The following is a 12,079-nucleotide window of genomic DNA, read 5'->3' on the forward strand; positions in this document are numbered from 1 at the left end:
CCTCAGGAGCCAGAGGGATGCTCTGTCCCTGGTTCTGCCGCTTGTGCCCCAGCCCCTCAGGACTGGGTAGTTTCTGCAGGGTGGCCTTGTCACACTTGAGATTATGTGAATTCCAAGCCCCACGAGACCAGGGACCCAGAGTGTCTCTGCTCACCTTTACCACTCCCACCCAGGACTCTGCACATAGTAGGTGTTAAAAAATGTTGTGAATGGGTATCAGCAATGATCACGGCATCTATGGAGAGCCAGCCAGGTCACCACCCTTGGCAATCTCATAACATCCTTCCCATTTTGCAGATGAAGAAACCAAGGCTCAAGTAAATTAAGGAACTTGCCAGAAGTCACAAAACAATTCTTGCGAAGAAAGGAGATTCACACAGAGCCACCTGTGAGCAAAGTCTGCATTTTTCCCACTAGGGCCAGACTTTGCTCTTAGAAAGGGCTCGTAGGAGGCCCCCATGCCATCCCGACCTTTTGCCATGAGATTCAGAAAACTCTTTCAAACCTTCCATTTGTCCATCTGAACTTGGCGGATTTGGCTTCTACTTATAAAAATAGACTCAGGCCATTGTAGGCTGACCTGAGTCCTGGGGTGAGGAATGTCCATACACTGTAGACGTGGCCTCATCCCCAATGTCACACCCCAACGCCCAAAGCCAACCAGTCTCTTGGGCCAGCCAACAGGTTAGAATCTACTAAGGTGGTGGGATTCCTGTCCCCTTGCAGGCTTGGACCTGTGGCCGAGGAGTGGCCTAAACCACTTGATGTTTCGTTGCTCCCAAGGACCCCCACGCCCCAGCCACCTTGCTCCCACCAGGGCCGTGCCTTACAGGGCCCCATTTCGCTGGGACTCATGAGAACAGAGCCCTTACCTCCCAGTGGTCAAGTATCCTCTGTCACAGTTATCTGAGTTGATGATTGGCTGGTACTCACCCAGCGAGCACGCAGGGCTGGTCTTGTTCTCCGAAACTGGCCCTCTCACTCAGTGTGCCCATCTACTTCCCAGAAAGGACTTGTAGAGAGATGAGCAGGATCGCCCAGGGAGGGACCCCAGCAACTCTCCTGGGCTGCCTGGCAACAGCTAAGCTACCTGGGGTTCCTCTGTCCAAGGAAGGGCTTCCCATGGGACCAGGGCACCCAGCTGACCCTTTGGTGTACCTGAACTAAAGTGCTCATTCCCCCTGAGAGGTCAGCATCAGACTTGCCCTGTAAACAGGGTTAATTCCGTGCCCAGACCTGGATTCAAGCCCCAGCCCTGCCAATCACTTGTCACGAGTCTGGGCAACTTGCTGAAACACATTTCCCACATCTGCGACACGAGTAATGATAACTGTACTTACTGAACATTCAGTGTCGGTGCCAGGGACTAGGCTAAGTACTTTGTATGAACTTTCTTGATTAATCCCCCAGGACTGTCATTACCTCCATTTTGCAGATGGAGAATCCAGAGTTTAAAGAGGCAAAGCTACTGCTCAAAGGCACAGAGTCAGCAGGTAGCAGAAAAGACATCTACCTGGCTGGAGCCCGTGTGTTTATCTCGGCAAATCAGCATCTGCTGGTGGAGGCTGCAGGAGAATGTTTTGCAAAGCACCCACATTCAAGCCTTCCCATCTGCTGCCAGAAACATTCTGCAAGCCTGCTGAGGCCAAATGGACCTCCTCCTTCCTCCTTCCCTGCCAGCAGCTGGCCTGGCCCGAGCCAATTTGGTGGGGCAGAGCGGGCCCCAGGGACAAGAATCCCAGCCCCATCCCACTCATGGCTTTGAGAAGACAGTGGCCAAAGAGACACAGGGGCCGACACGCCTGCCCGTGGCCCAGGAAGCCCAGGGAAGGAGCAGGAAGGAGAAAAACGCACTGAGCACCCACTAAACGCCTGGCACATCTTGGAACCTCAGAGAACAGACACAGAGCCCCCTGCCCAGCGTCTGGCATATCGCAAAGGATGGAAATTCCTTCTTCCTCTCTGTCTTCTCTCTTAGGGATGTTGTGACAGGTGGCACAGCATAGCTGTTAACAGCCCGGACCACAAAGTCAGACGGACTTCAGCCTTGGGGGTGGGAACCCGGCTCTGCCACTCGCCAGATGGGTGGCCTTGGACAAGTTACTTAACATCTCTGAGCTTCTCGCCCGTTAAATGAGGATTCCAGTAGTACCAGCCTCACAGTTTGTTAAGACTGAATTAACACGTATAAAGTGTTTGGCAAGTGCAGGCACATGGCCAGCACTCAATAAAAGTTAATTATCACCCTCCCTTCCCTCAGTACTTCCGCTCTGTCCTATCTGTCACTGACCGGAACCCTCCAACTCCTATTTCCACTTGTTTATTTCTCTCTGTCCCTAAGCTTGTCTGGCAGCCATCCCTCCCTCACAGCTGACCACCCCATGACCTTCTGCCCTTCTCCCAGTCCCCCTTTTTGGGGCAGCTGTCACCCCATAGCTTCTCACACCCAAATCCAAATTGAGGGACATTCTAAAAAAAACACCTTACCAGTACTCTTCAAAGTATCAAGGTCATAAAAGATAAAGAAAGACTGAGGAACTGTATCAGTTGAAGGAGACAGGACAGTTAAATGCAACGTGGGATTCTGGAATGGATCCTGAACCAGGAAAAAGACATGAGTGGGGAAAACTGACAAAAGTCAATGTGCAGTAAATGACCAACTCAGCAGGATTTCAAACCCTGCACATTCCAGATAAAGCACTGGCCCTTGACAGATCCTGGGCGATAACCTCAAAGCTCTTGGAATATCTTGCCTGAAAAGAGTACCTCTGTACACCTGGGGCCTTGGGTCAATGCCAGGCATTTTACCCTAACAATGTGACTTATGTGGGGCCATGGGTCATGCTGTATCAGTCCGATTTCTGGAGGGGCTGGAGACTGAGTAACTAAGGTCAGCCGCACCAGCCTCCCGTGTGACCCATGCCCTATCACCCTGCTACCAAGGCTGGCGTGAGCTCCCCTGGTGATCAGCGCTGCGTGCATGTTGTCACACAGAGAGAATTAAATGCTGTCCATACAGCTCCACTGGGAGAGGACAGCTGGAAGGTCAGGCCTGGTCTCTCCTGGACTCCGCCTTATATGACTTTTCCTTGGCTGATTTTAATCTGTATCCTTTTGCACTAATAAACCGTGATCATGAGCATAATAGCATTTCTGAGTTCTGGGAGTCCTTCAAGCCAATCATTAAACCTGAAGTAGATCTTGGGGACCTTCCAACACACTCAAATAAGTTCTGAAGATCAGTCAGCAGTAGGATATCAGTGTTAACTTCTTGCTTTCAATAACTGGACTACACTTATGTAAGATGTTAACATTGGAGGAAGCTGAGTGAAAGGCATTCAGAAACTACTATTTCGTGCAACTTTCTGAAAATCTAAAGTTATTTTGAAATAAGAAGTTTAAAACAAAGAATAGGGAGATACAAGATGGTAATTATTAAAGCTAAGTGTCAGGACCTGTGGGTTCATCATATTGCTCTCTCCACTTTTGTACAGGTTTTTAATTTTCATTAAAAAAAAAATTAAGCTAGAGAATTCAAAAGTTTGGTACAACAAAGTGAAATGATCGCATCCAAAACATACAGAGCAGAGTCAGCTCCAAAGTAGAGAAAGATGATTTAAACATGGAATTTATCAAATACCGGAGGAGCCTGCACCCTGCCCTCCCCATGCAGCAGCCGCACTGCAGCTGGGCCAGGTGAGCGCCCCAAGCCCAGTCCACACCGTGCAGCTGCCAAGTCACAACCTGGCCGGGTGAGTGTCCAGTGTCCAGTCCCACCCTCCCCACAGAGCAGCTGCAGGCCCACCGCAGCCAGTGGGCATAAGGGCCACATGAGGGCCATCCCTAGAGTGCCTGGTGCTGGTGGCCAGAGGGACCATGCTTCCAGGCCCCACGTGTCATCTCTTACACAAGAACACTCCTTCAAGACTGGGGGAGGTCTATGTTTTGCATAATACACGTAGACAAACACAGATAGTTAAGCAAAATAAGGAGACAGAGGAACATGTTCCAAACTAAAGAACAAGATAAATCCCCAGAAAAAGACCTTAATGAACTGGAGGTAAGCAACCTACCTGATAAAGTGTTCAGAGTAATGGTCATAAAGATATTCACTAATCTTAGGGGAAGAATGAACACAGTACAAACTTCAACATAGAGACAGAAAATATAACAAAATACCAAAGAGAAGGTATAACTGAACTGAAAAATGCACTTTAGGGGTTCAACAATTGACTGGATAAAGTAGAAGAATGAATCAGTGAGCTGGAAGACAAAGCAAAAGAAATCAGCTAGACAGAGCAGCAAAATGAAAAAAGAATTTTAAAAAGTGAAGATACCTTAAGGGACTTCTAGGACAACATCAAGCAGAGTAACACCTACATTATAGGGGTCCCAGGAAAAGGAGGGAGGGTGAAAGGGCCAGAAAAGTTATTTGAAGAAATAATGGCTGAAAACTTCCCTAATTTGAGGAAGGGAACCGACATTCAGGTCCAGGAAGCCCAGAGAGTCCCAAGTAAGAGGAATCCAAAGAGAACCACACCAAAACACATTACAATTAACGTGGTAAAAGTTAAAGAATCTTAAAAGCAGTGAGAGAAAAACAACTTACTGTGTACAAGGGAACTCATAAGGTTTTTAGCAGATTTTTCAGCAGAAACTTTACAGGCCAGAATGGACTGGCATGACACATTTCAAGTGCTGAAAGAAAAAAAATTCCAACCAAGAATTCTCTACCTGGCAAGGTTATCATTCAGAACTGAAGGAGAGAGTAAAATTTCTCCAGATAAAGCAATAGTTAAAGGAGTTCATCACCACTAAACTGGCCTCATAAGAAAAGAACTTCTTTAAGCTGAAAAGAAAAGGTGCCAATTAATACGAAAACACACACAAGTAAAATTCCCATTGGAAAACGTAAATATATAGTAAAGGTAGTGCTTAAATCATTTATAAAGCAATGAGCTACCGGATAGATAAATTAAGAAAACAACCCCATTTACGATTGTATCAAAAAGAATAAACCAATGAGGAATACATTTAACCAAGGTAAAAGATCTGCACGTTGAAAACTGTAAGACACTGATGATAGATACTGAAGACAAAAATAAATGGAGAGATATTCCATGCTTGTGGATTGGAATAACAATATTGTTTAAAAGTCCATACTACCCAAAACAACCTACAGATTCAATGCAATCCCTATCAAAATTCCAATGGCATATTTCACAGAACTAGGACAAGAAATTCTGAAATGTGTATGGAACCATAAAGGATCGCAAATAGTCAAAACAATCGAGAAAGAAGAACAAAGCTGGAGGTAACACACGCCCTCATTTCAAACTATACTACAAAGCTACAGTAATCAAAACAGCATGGTACTGGCACGAAAACACACACAGAGCTCAATGGAACAGAACTGAAAGCCCAGAAATAAACCTACACATATACAGACAGCTAATTTACGATAGAGGAGCAAAGAACACACAATGGAGAAAGGACAGTCTCTTCATTATGGTGCTAGGAAAACTGGACAGCCACATGCAAGAGAATGAAATGAGACAACTATCTCACACCATACACAAAAATTAACTCAAAATGGGTTAAAGACTTGAATATGAAGGCCTGAAACCATAAAATTCCTGTAAGTAAACAGGTGATAAGCTTCTTGACATTGGCCTTAGCAATATTTTTGTGGATGTGATTCCAGAGGCACGGGAAACAAAAGCAAAAATACATGGAACTAATCAAACTAAAAAGCTTCAGTACAGTGAAATAAACTATCAACAAAATGAAAAAGCCATCTACTGAATGGGAGACGATATTGCAAGTCATATATTCCACAAAGGGTTACTATTCAAAATATAAAAAGAACTCATAAAATTCAACAACAAAAAACAGACAACCTGATTAAAAAATGGGCAGAGGACTTGAATAGACACTTTTCCAAACAAGACATATAGATGGCCAACAGGCACCTGAAAAAATGTTCAGCATCAGTCACTATTATGGAAATGCAAACCAAAACCACAATGAGATATCACCTCACACATACTAGAATGGCTATTATCAAAGAGATAAGAAATAATAAGTGTTGGAGAGGGTGTGGAGAAAAGGTAAGCCTCATATACTGTTGGTGGGATTAGAAATTGGTGCAGCCATTATGGAAAACAGTATGGAGATTCCTCAAAAAATTAAGAACAGAACGACCATATGACTCAGCTATTCCGCTTCTGGGTATTTATCTGAAGAACATAAAAATGCTAATTTGAAAAGATATATGCACCCCTATGTTCACTGCAGCATTATTTACAATTGCCAAGGTATGGAAGGAACCTAAGTGTCGATGGATGAAGAATGGATAATGAAGATGTGGTGTGTGTGTATGTGTGTGTGTGTGTGTGTGTATATAAAAAAAACTACTCAGCCATAAAAAAATAAAATCTTGCCATTTGTGACAATATGGATAGACCTTGAGAACAGTACACTAAGTGAAAAAAGTCAGAAAGAAAAAGACAAATACCACATGATTTCACTCATATGTGTAATCTAAAACAAAAACAAACTTATACAGAGAACAGGCCAGTGGTTACCAGAAGGCCAGGGGGCTGGAGGGTGGGCAAAAGGGGCGAAAGGGGTTAACTGTATGATGACAGATAGTAACTAGATTTGGGGAGTGGTCACTTTGTAGTGTACACTGATGTCAAATTATAATATTTTACACCTGAAACTTATATAATTATATTTAAACAAATTATACATATATATTTTTAAATTTCATATATATATATATATTAAACAAAATCAAGAGCTTACTCTCAAGATAAGATGTGGAAACTACGGCAGAGAAAAATTAAGCACCTTCCCACGGTCAGTGTTAGCACAAGTCCTCGGCAGAGCCAAGCTGGAACCCAGAACTTTCCTGTCCAAACAGGAGGGTCAAGGCCAACTTTCCTGAAGCCACCACCTTGTGTGTGGCCACTGCCAACAGAAACAGGGGACCAGCCCTCCCCCAAGTCCCAGCAGGACCTGTTAGGTAACGTCTCAGAGTTTGGATCCTGCCCCTTCCTCAGGACACAAGCCGGACGCTACCTCGGGGACACAGTGGAAGGCTGTGAGGCCCCTCAGTGAGCAGACACCCCATACCACAAATGAGGAGGCAGAGACCCGAGAGGAAAGCGCCTGCCTGAAGTCACCACGTCTCAGAAGTCCTGCCAGGACAGGAGCCCTGGGTCTGTTGATTTCTTCTCCAGCCTTGCGTAAATGGGTTAAGGGCCAGTCTCTACCATCAAAACACCTAGTTCAAATTCCAGCTTCTGTAATCTACTTACTGTGCAAACCTGGCCAAGGGACAACACCTCTCTGAGTTTGTTTCCTCCCCTGCAAAGTGGGAGATGCGACCTCCTTTCCTGAGTTGTTATGCAAGGAAGGTGAAGGAACCTATAAACATCACACTCCACTCACTGAGACCTGGTTCCCCCTGGGGCCCCACCCCAAGCAGTGCTCAATGCACTGTAGGGGCTCCAGAAACACGTGGTGTGGTGTCTTCTTCACGGCACCACGTGTGACACTAAACATGTGGTTTTCCCACTCCAACAACCAATTCTCCGACACTTACTGGGTGTCCAACGATTTAATTCTGACACGAACTCTTGGAGTTAGTGCAGACCCCACAGGTTTCGGGCTCAGTCCCACAAGACTGCCCCCACTTCAGACAATACCTGCAGCTATAAATTCAGGGGTTCCCATGACCCCCACCCCAGGTTCAACAGTCTACTAGAATGACTCACACAACTCCGGAAAGTACTTTCCTTACACTGACTGGTTATCATAAAGGATGTGACCCAGGCATGGCCACTGTAAGGGACGCACAGGACAAGGTGTGGCTGGGAGGCAGTGCGGAGCTTCCCACACCACCCTCCCAGCACCTCCGTGTGTCCACCAACTCAGAAGCTCCCCGAACCCCATTGTTTAGGGCTTTTATCAAGGTCTCATCACGTAGGTGTAACTGATTAAATCACTGGCCACTACTGATTAACTCTATCTCCAGCCCCTCTCCTTCCTTGGAGGTTGGGGGTGGGATGGGGGTGGGGGGAAGAACTGAAAAGTTCCAACCTTCTAATTAAGGCTTCGTCTTTCTGGCAACCAGCCCCCATCCTGAAGCTATCTGGGGGGCCCCAGCCACAGATACAAAAGATAGTCTTATCACTCAGGAGAGTCCAAGGGTTTTTAGGAGCTCTGTGCTGGGAACTGGGGACAAAGATCAAATCTATGTATTTTACTGTACCATAAGGGGCAAAAGCTTGGAGCTAAGAAAACCAATCCAGGAGCTTCTAAATCCAGACTGCCATGACTTCCCGAAAGAGCGTGGCACTGTGGTGGGATGAAAAGACAGGGGAGCTGACAGAGAAAGCAGGACAGCCCTGGAGACGTCAGGAGAGGAAGAGAGGGCAAGAAGGTTTTAGGTTCAAAAAAGTCACAAGTTCATCAGAAGTGGGTGTGAGTAACCTGCTGGGTCTTCCTGCCCATTCTCACTGTGATTATCTGTCTCCCCAGCACCTCCACAACCCCAGCCTGGAAGCTTCCCAAAGGCAGGGGACTAGTAAAGTTTTATTTTCTGTGGTTTGGGCTTCCTGCTACGCTCCAGCGCTTAGATCACTGCGGACATTAAAAAAAACACGTCAGTAACCAACCCAATCAGTGCATCCGGTACAGCCCAGGCGCTCACATGCCTGCCTGTAAATATCTCACCAGGACACCGAATGTAAAATGCCACTATTAAATACCACTCCGGGGAATTAAGAATTTCCTCATGGGGAATCAAGAAAACAGTAAGAATCTCAAGTTACAAATACGTGGGGCTTTGCAGTTTACCAGCAGCTTTCCTTTACACCCTGTGAGTTCTAGCTGAGGGAAGGGAAGCTGAGGGAGGTGACGTAATTCAGAGTGACACCCCCAGGATGTGAACCCAGGTCCTTGGACTGCGGACAGGGCCTGTGGTGTTCCTTTCTGCAGAGTGACAGTGTGGACATCTTACCAGGACCAGGCATTGGGAGGCAGGTCAGATAGGCAGGGAAAGACAGAGGCCTGACTCACTGAGCTGCCCAGCCAGCCTCATGCTAAGCTATCTATCCGGCTTCACACGCCCACAGCACCCGTCCGGGCACTGCACAGTCACACCCACCAGAGGGAGGCAGGAGAGCACAGGGACTGCTGGAAGCTGACAGCCCGCCAGGCACTGCCTTCACTCTGTGGTCCAGCCCCTCTCGGGGAGGAGAAAGGGGCCTGGCCACCCCTGAGAGGCCTAGACCTGCAGCTACAGGGGCCAGACCAAGCCTAGAGTGCAGACACAGGACAGAGGTGAGTCGGGTGAACCGGGCCAAGGGGCAGGGGAGGGACTGGGAGACGCCCAAGAGCAGGACCCTCCCCACCACTCCTAATGACCCTGAGTGCTACTTTTTTTCATTAAACTATTTTCTAGACGCCACCTCTGAGCCAGGCCCTGTGCTAAGTGTTAGAGCCACAGCAGGAATGTAAGAAAGATCCCTGCCCTCTTGAGTAGGTGGAGACAGCAATAAACATACACAGTAAATGAGTAAATTATCTTGTATGTTAGGGTGAGTGAAAAGAGAACAAGGAGACCAGAGTGAGGGGGTTGGGAATGCTGGGGGAAGGGGCTTGGGGCTTTAAAGACGGTGCTCAGGTGGGCCTCACTGAGAAGGTGACACTGATCAAAGACTTGAGGAGGCAGAAAGCGAGGCAGGAGGACATCTGGGGAAAGAGTGTTCCAGGCAGAGGCGGGGGGTTGGGCCTGGCATGTGCAGGGCGAGGGGGCAGCAGCAGTTAGTGCAGGGAGGAGGGGGCAGGAAGAGAGGATCCAGGGGGCAGATGGGAGCCCCTCTAACATGCCAAGCCCCCTGTCAGCACCCCACGGCCCTGCCACCCACTTGGGGGTGTCAGTTTGGAAGCCTGCATATGAATCCCATTTGCCACATGCGGCTGCATGACCTTACAAAGTCTCCTCCCTTCCCAAGGCTCCTGCCCGCTCTGTAGCTGTAACAACAGTAGTGGATCTGCAGGGTTGTGGTGAAGAATGGGAATCAAAATAGCGGCCACCTGCAGGAAAGATTTACAGTATGCCTCCTGCAAACTGGGATCTTAGGACCCCAAAAAAGCAGAGCTGCCCTCCCCTCAACCAACACACTGCCTCAGGAGAGGGACATTCCAGTAAGTAAGGAATTGTGCTTTACTGTCCACTCTAATAGCACCCAGGGGGGGCGCTGAAGGGGTGCTCAGCTCTCCCAGGGGACACAGCCGTCAGGAAGGCTTCTTAGATGAGGTGGCCCTGGAGGCTGGGGCTCACTAGGAACACCAGGGGAATCAGCGGGGGCAAAGGACAGGAGGAGAGGGACAGGAGGCCTGGGTAGGGGGAGTGGGCGGACCCAGGGCAAGGGGCAAGTGGGGTGGGAGGTGGCTGGGCAGAGAGCATGCCCTCTGTTCCACAAACAGCAGGCACCAGGGAGCGGATCCCCAGCAGGGGAGGCAAACAGTGTGAATGCAGTTTAAGAGCTTATGCCGGCAGCCAGCAAGGGAACAGATGAAAGACACTAAGAACAAGTGAGAGATGATGGTGGCCTGGGTGGTAGCCATGGGAATGGAAGGAACAATGGATCAGAGAGACTCAAGAAGTAGAACAGACTAGACCTGGTGGTTGCCTTATGGTAGTGGAACAGGGGCTTCTAAGAGGCTGAGGGCTTGCTGTGTAGGAGGCAGGGTCTTCCGTGGCTGGCGGGACTAACACAGGGCTCGAAGGGGAACACTTCACAGGCAAAGAGCAGGCTTCCTCTCCTCAGCTCCATAGTATCCCTCAAGGCTCCAAGAAGTGGGCTGAGTAAGCCTGGAATGTAGGAGATCCCCAGTGAGCCCCCTAGGTGGGGCTGCAGCATGGGCAGAGCATGTGTCCTGTGCCCAGACCCCATCTAGGATCTTCCCAGGCAATGCTTGTAACACGAACTGAAGCGGCAGAGCAGGTCTTGGGATCAGACTCTGTCAAAATCTTGCCTAACTGTTCACTGAACTACTGTTTAGTGAGCAGTTACTGCATACAGCCCTGGACAGTGCCTGGTACACAGCCAAGTGTCCACAGAGAGGAATGTGGGGATGGAGTGGCACTCAGGCATTTAAGGGAAGTTGCTTTCCTCCAAAGCAGGCCCTGACTGACACCCAGCCCTGAGCAGTGCCTCCTGCACACAGGATCTTAGGGGCGCCCAAGGCTCAGAGCAGCCAGGCCAGAAGTATCTCTTCTCAGACACCAGGCAGATCCAGGCTACAATGGGCAGTCCAGTGCACCGAGTGTCACTGGGGGACACCTGGAGCAAGCAAGTGCACCCTGACATACAGAGCGAGAGGCACATGCAGTCCTTTGACGTGGAACAGCTCACCAAAATCCTTGACGGAGGTGCCCAGAACACTGCACTTCGCAGGAAAGTTGGTAAGAGGAGGCTAGGGAATAGAGCATCTGTTTTATAAAAATATGCTTTTCTCAGAAAAAGAGTCCTTCAATAGCAGTCCCACCTCCAAATAACAAACTCTGCCCTCAAAATTCCACTGTTAGAGATTCATTCCTTTGGACCTTGATGGCATCTTTAACATGTCAAAATTCCCTGAGCCCATCTAGGCTATGGAAGAGACCTAGGCAGCAGAAGGCCTGGATGCTAGTCCTTATTCTTCCACTGAATAGCTATGTAACTTGGGCAAGTCACTTTCCCACCTCTGGGCCTCACTCATTTTATCTGTGAAATGACAGTAATGTTTGACTTCCTTTCCAAGTCCATGAGGCAAGTGGATGGGAAGATGTGAAGGTACCAGGAACCTCACCCAGGACTCTAACCCGTCTCTTCTCTGTCCCTGGCAGAAAGCATCATCCACAGTGACCCAGTGTTTAGCCTGAAGGATAATTATTTCATGACCCAGAATGAACACTACGAAGCCGCCTTAAAGAAGAAATTCCACATTCAGATGTTAGCACAGCGCCTGGGCTGGTCGGAAGACAGTCGTGAGTTAGGATACGCTTACAGGTGCTCAA

At 48.2% G+C, this 12,079-nt stretch overlaps 1 protein-coding gene across 10 annotated transcripts in view; it reads left to right on the plus strand.

Annotated features, from left to right (window-relative positions):
- The first annotated feature begins 9,053 nt into the window (after window positions 1–9,053).
- The window catches only part of ACOX2 (acyl-CoA oxidase 2), a 30,267-nt gene continuing 27,241 nt past the window's right edge, over window positions 9,054–12,079 (plus strand). The window contains exons 1-4 of one of the 10 annotated variants that reach the window (XR_012499947.1): window positions 9,054–9,354; window positions 10,029–10,221; window positions 11,303–11,485; window positions 11,909–12,071. Coding sequence is in view for 9 of the 10 variants with exons in the window: in XM_074344590.1 (XP_074200691.1) it covers window positions 10,131–10,221; window positions 11,303–11,485; window positions 11,909–12,071 (437 nt within the window). In the remaining variant the exon portion in view is untranslated. Of the gene's footprint in view, window positions 9,355–10,028; window positions 10,222–10,586; window positions 10,612–11,200; window positions 11,486–11,908; window positions 12,072–12,079 lie in introns of those variants that run through there. The other 9 variants (XM_074344590.1, XM_010968311.3, XM_045505318.2 and 6 more) reach the window with 9 other exon arrangements.

The sequence above is a fragment of the Camelus bactrianus genome, chromosome 17 (genome assembly GCF_048773025.1).
Source record: "Camelus bactrianus isolate YW-2024 breed Bactrian camel chromosome 17, ASM4877302v1, whole genome shotgun sequence".
Taxonomy (NCBI): Eukaryota; Metazoa; Chordata; class Mammalia; order Artiodactyla; family Camelidae; genus Camelus; species Camelus bactrianus.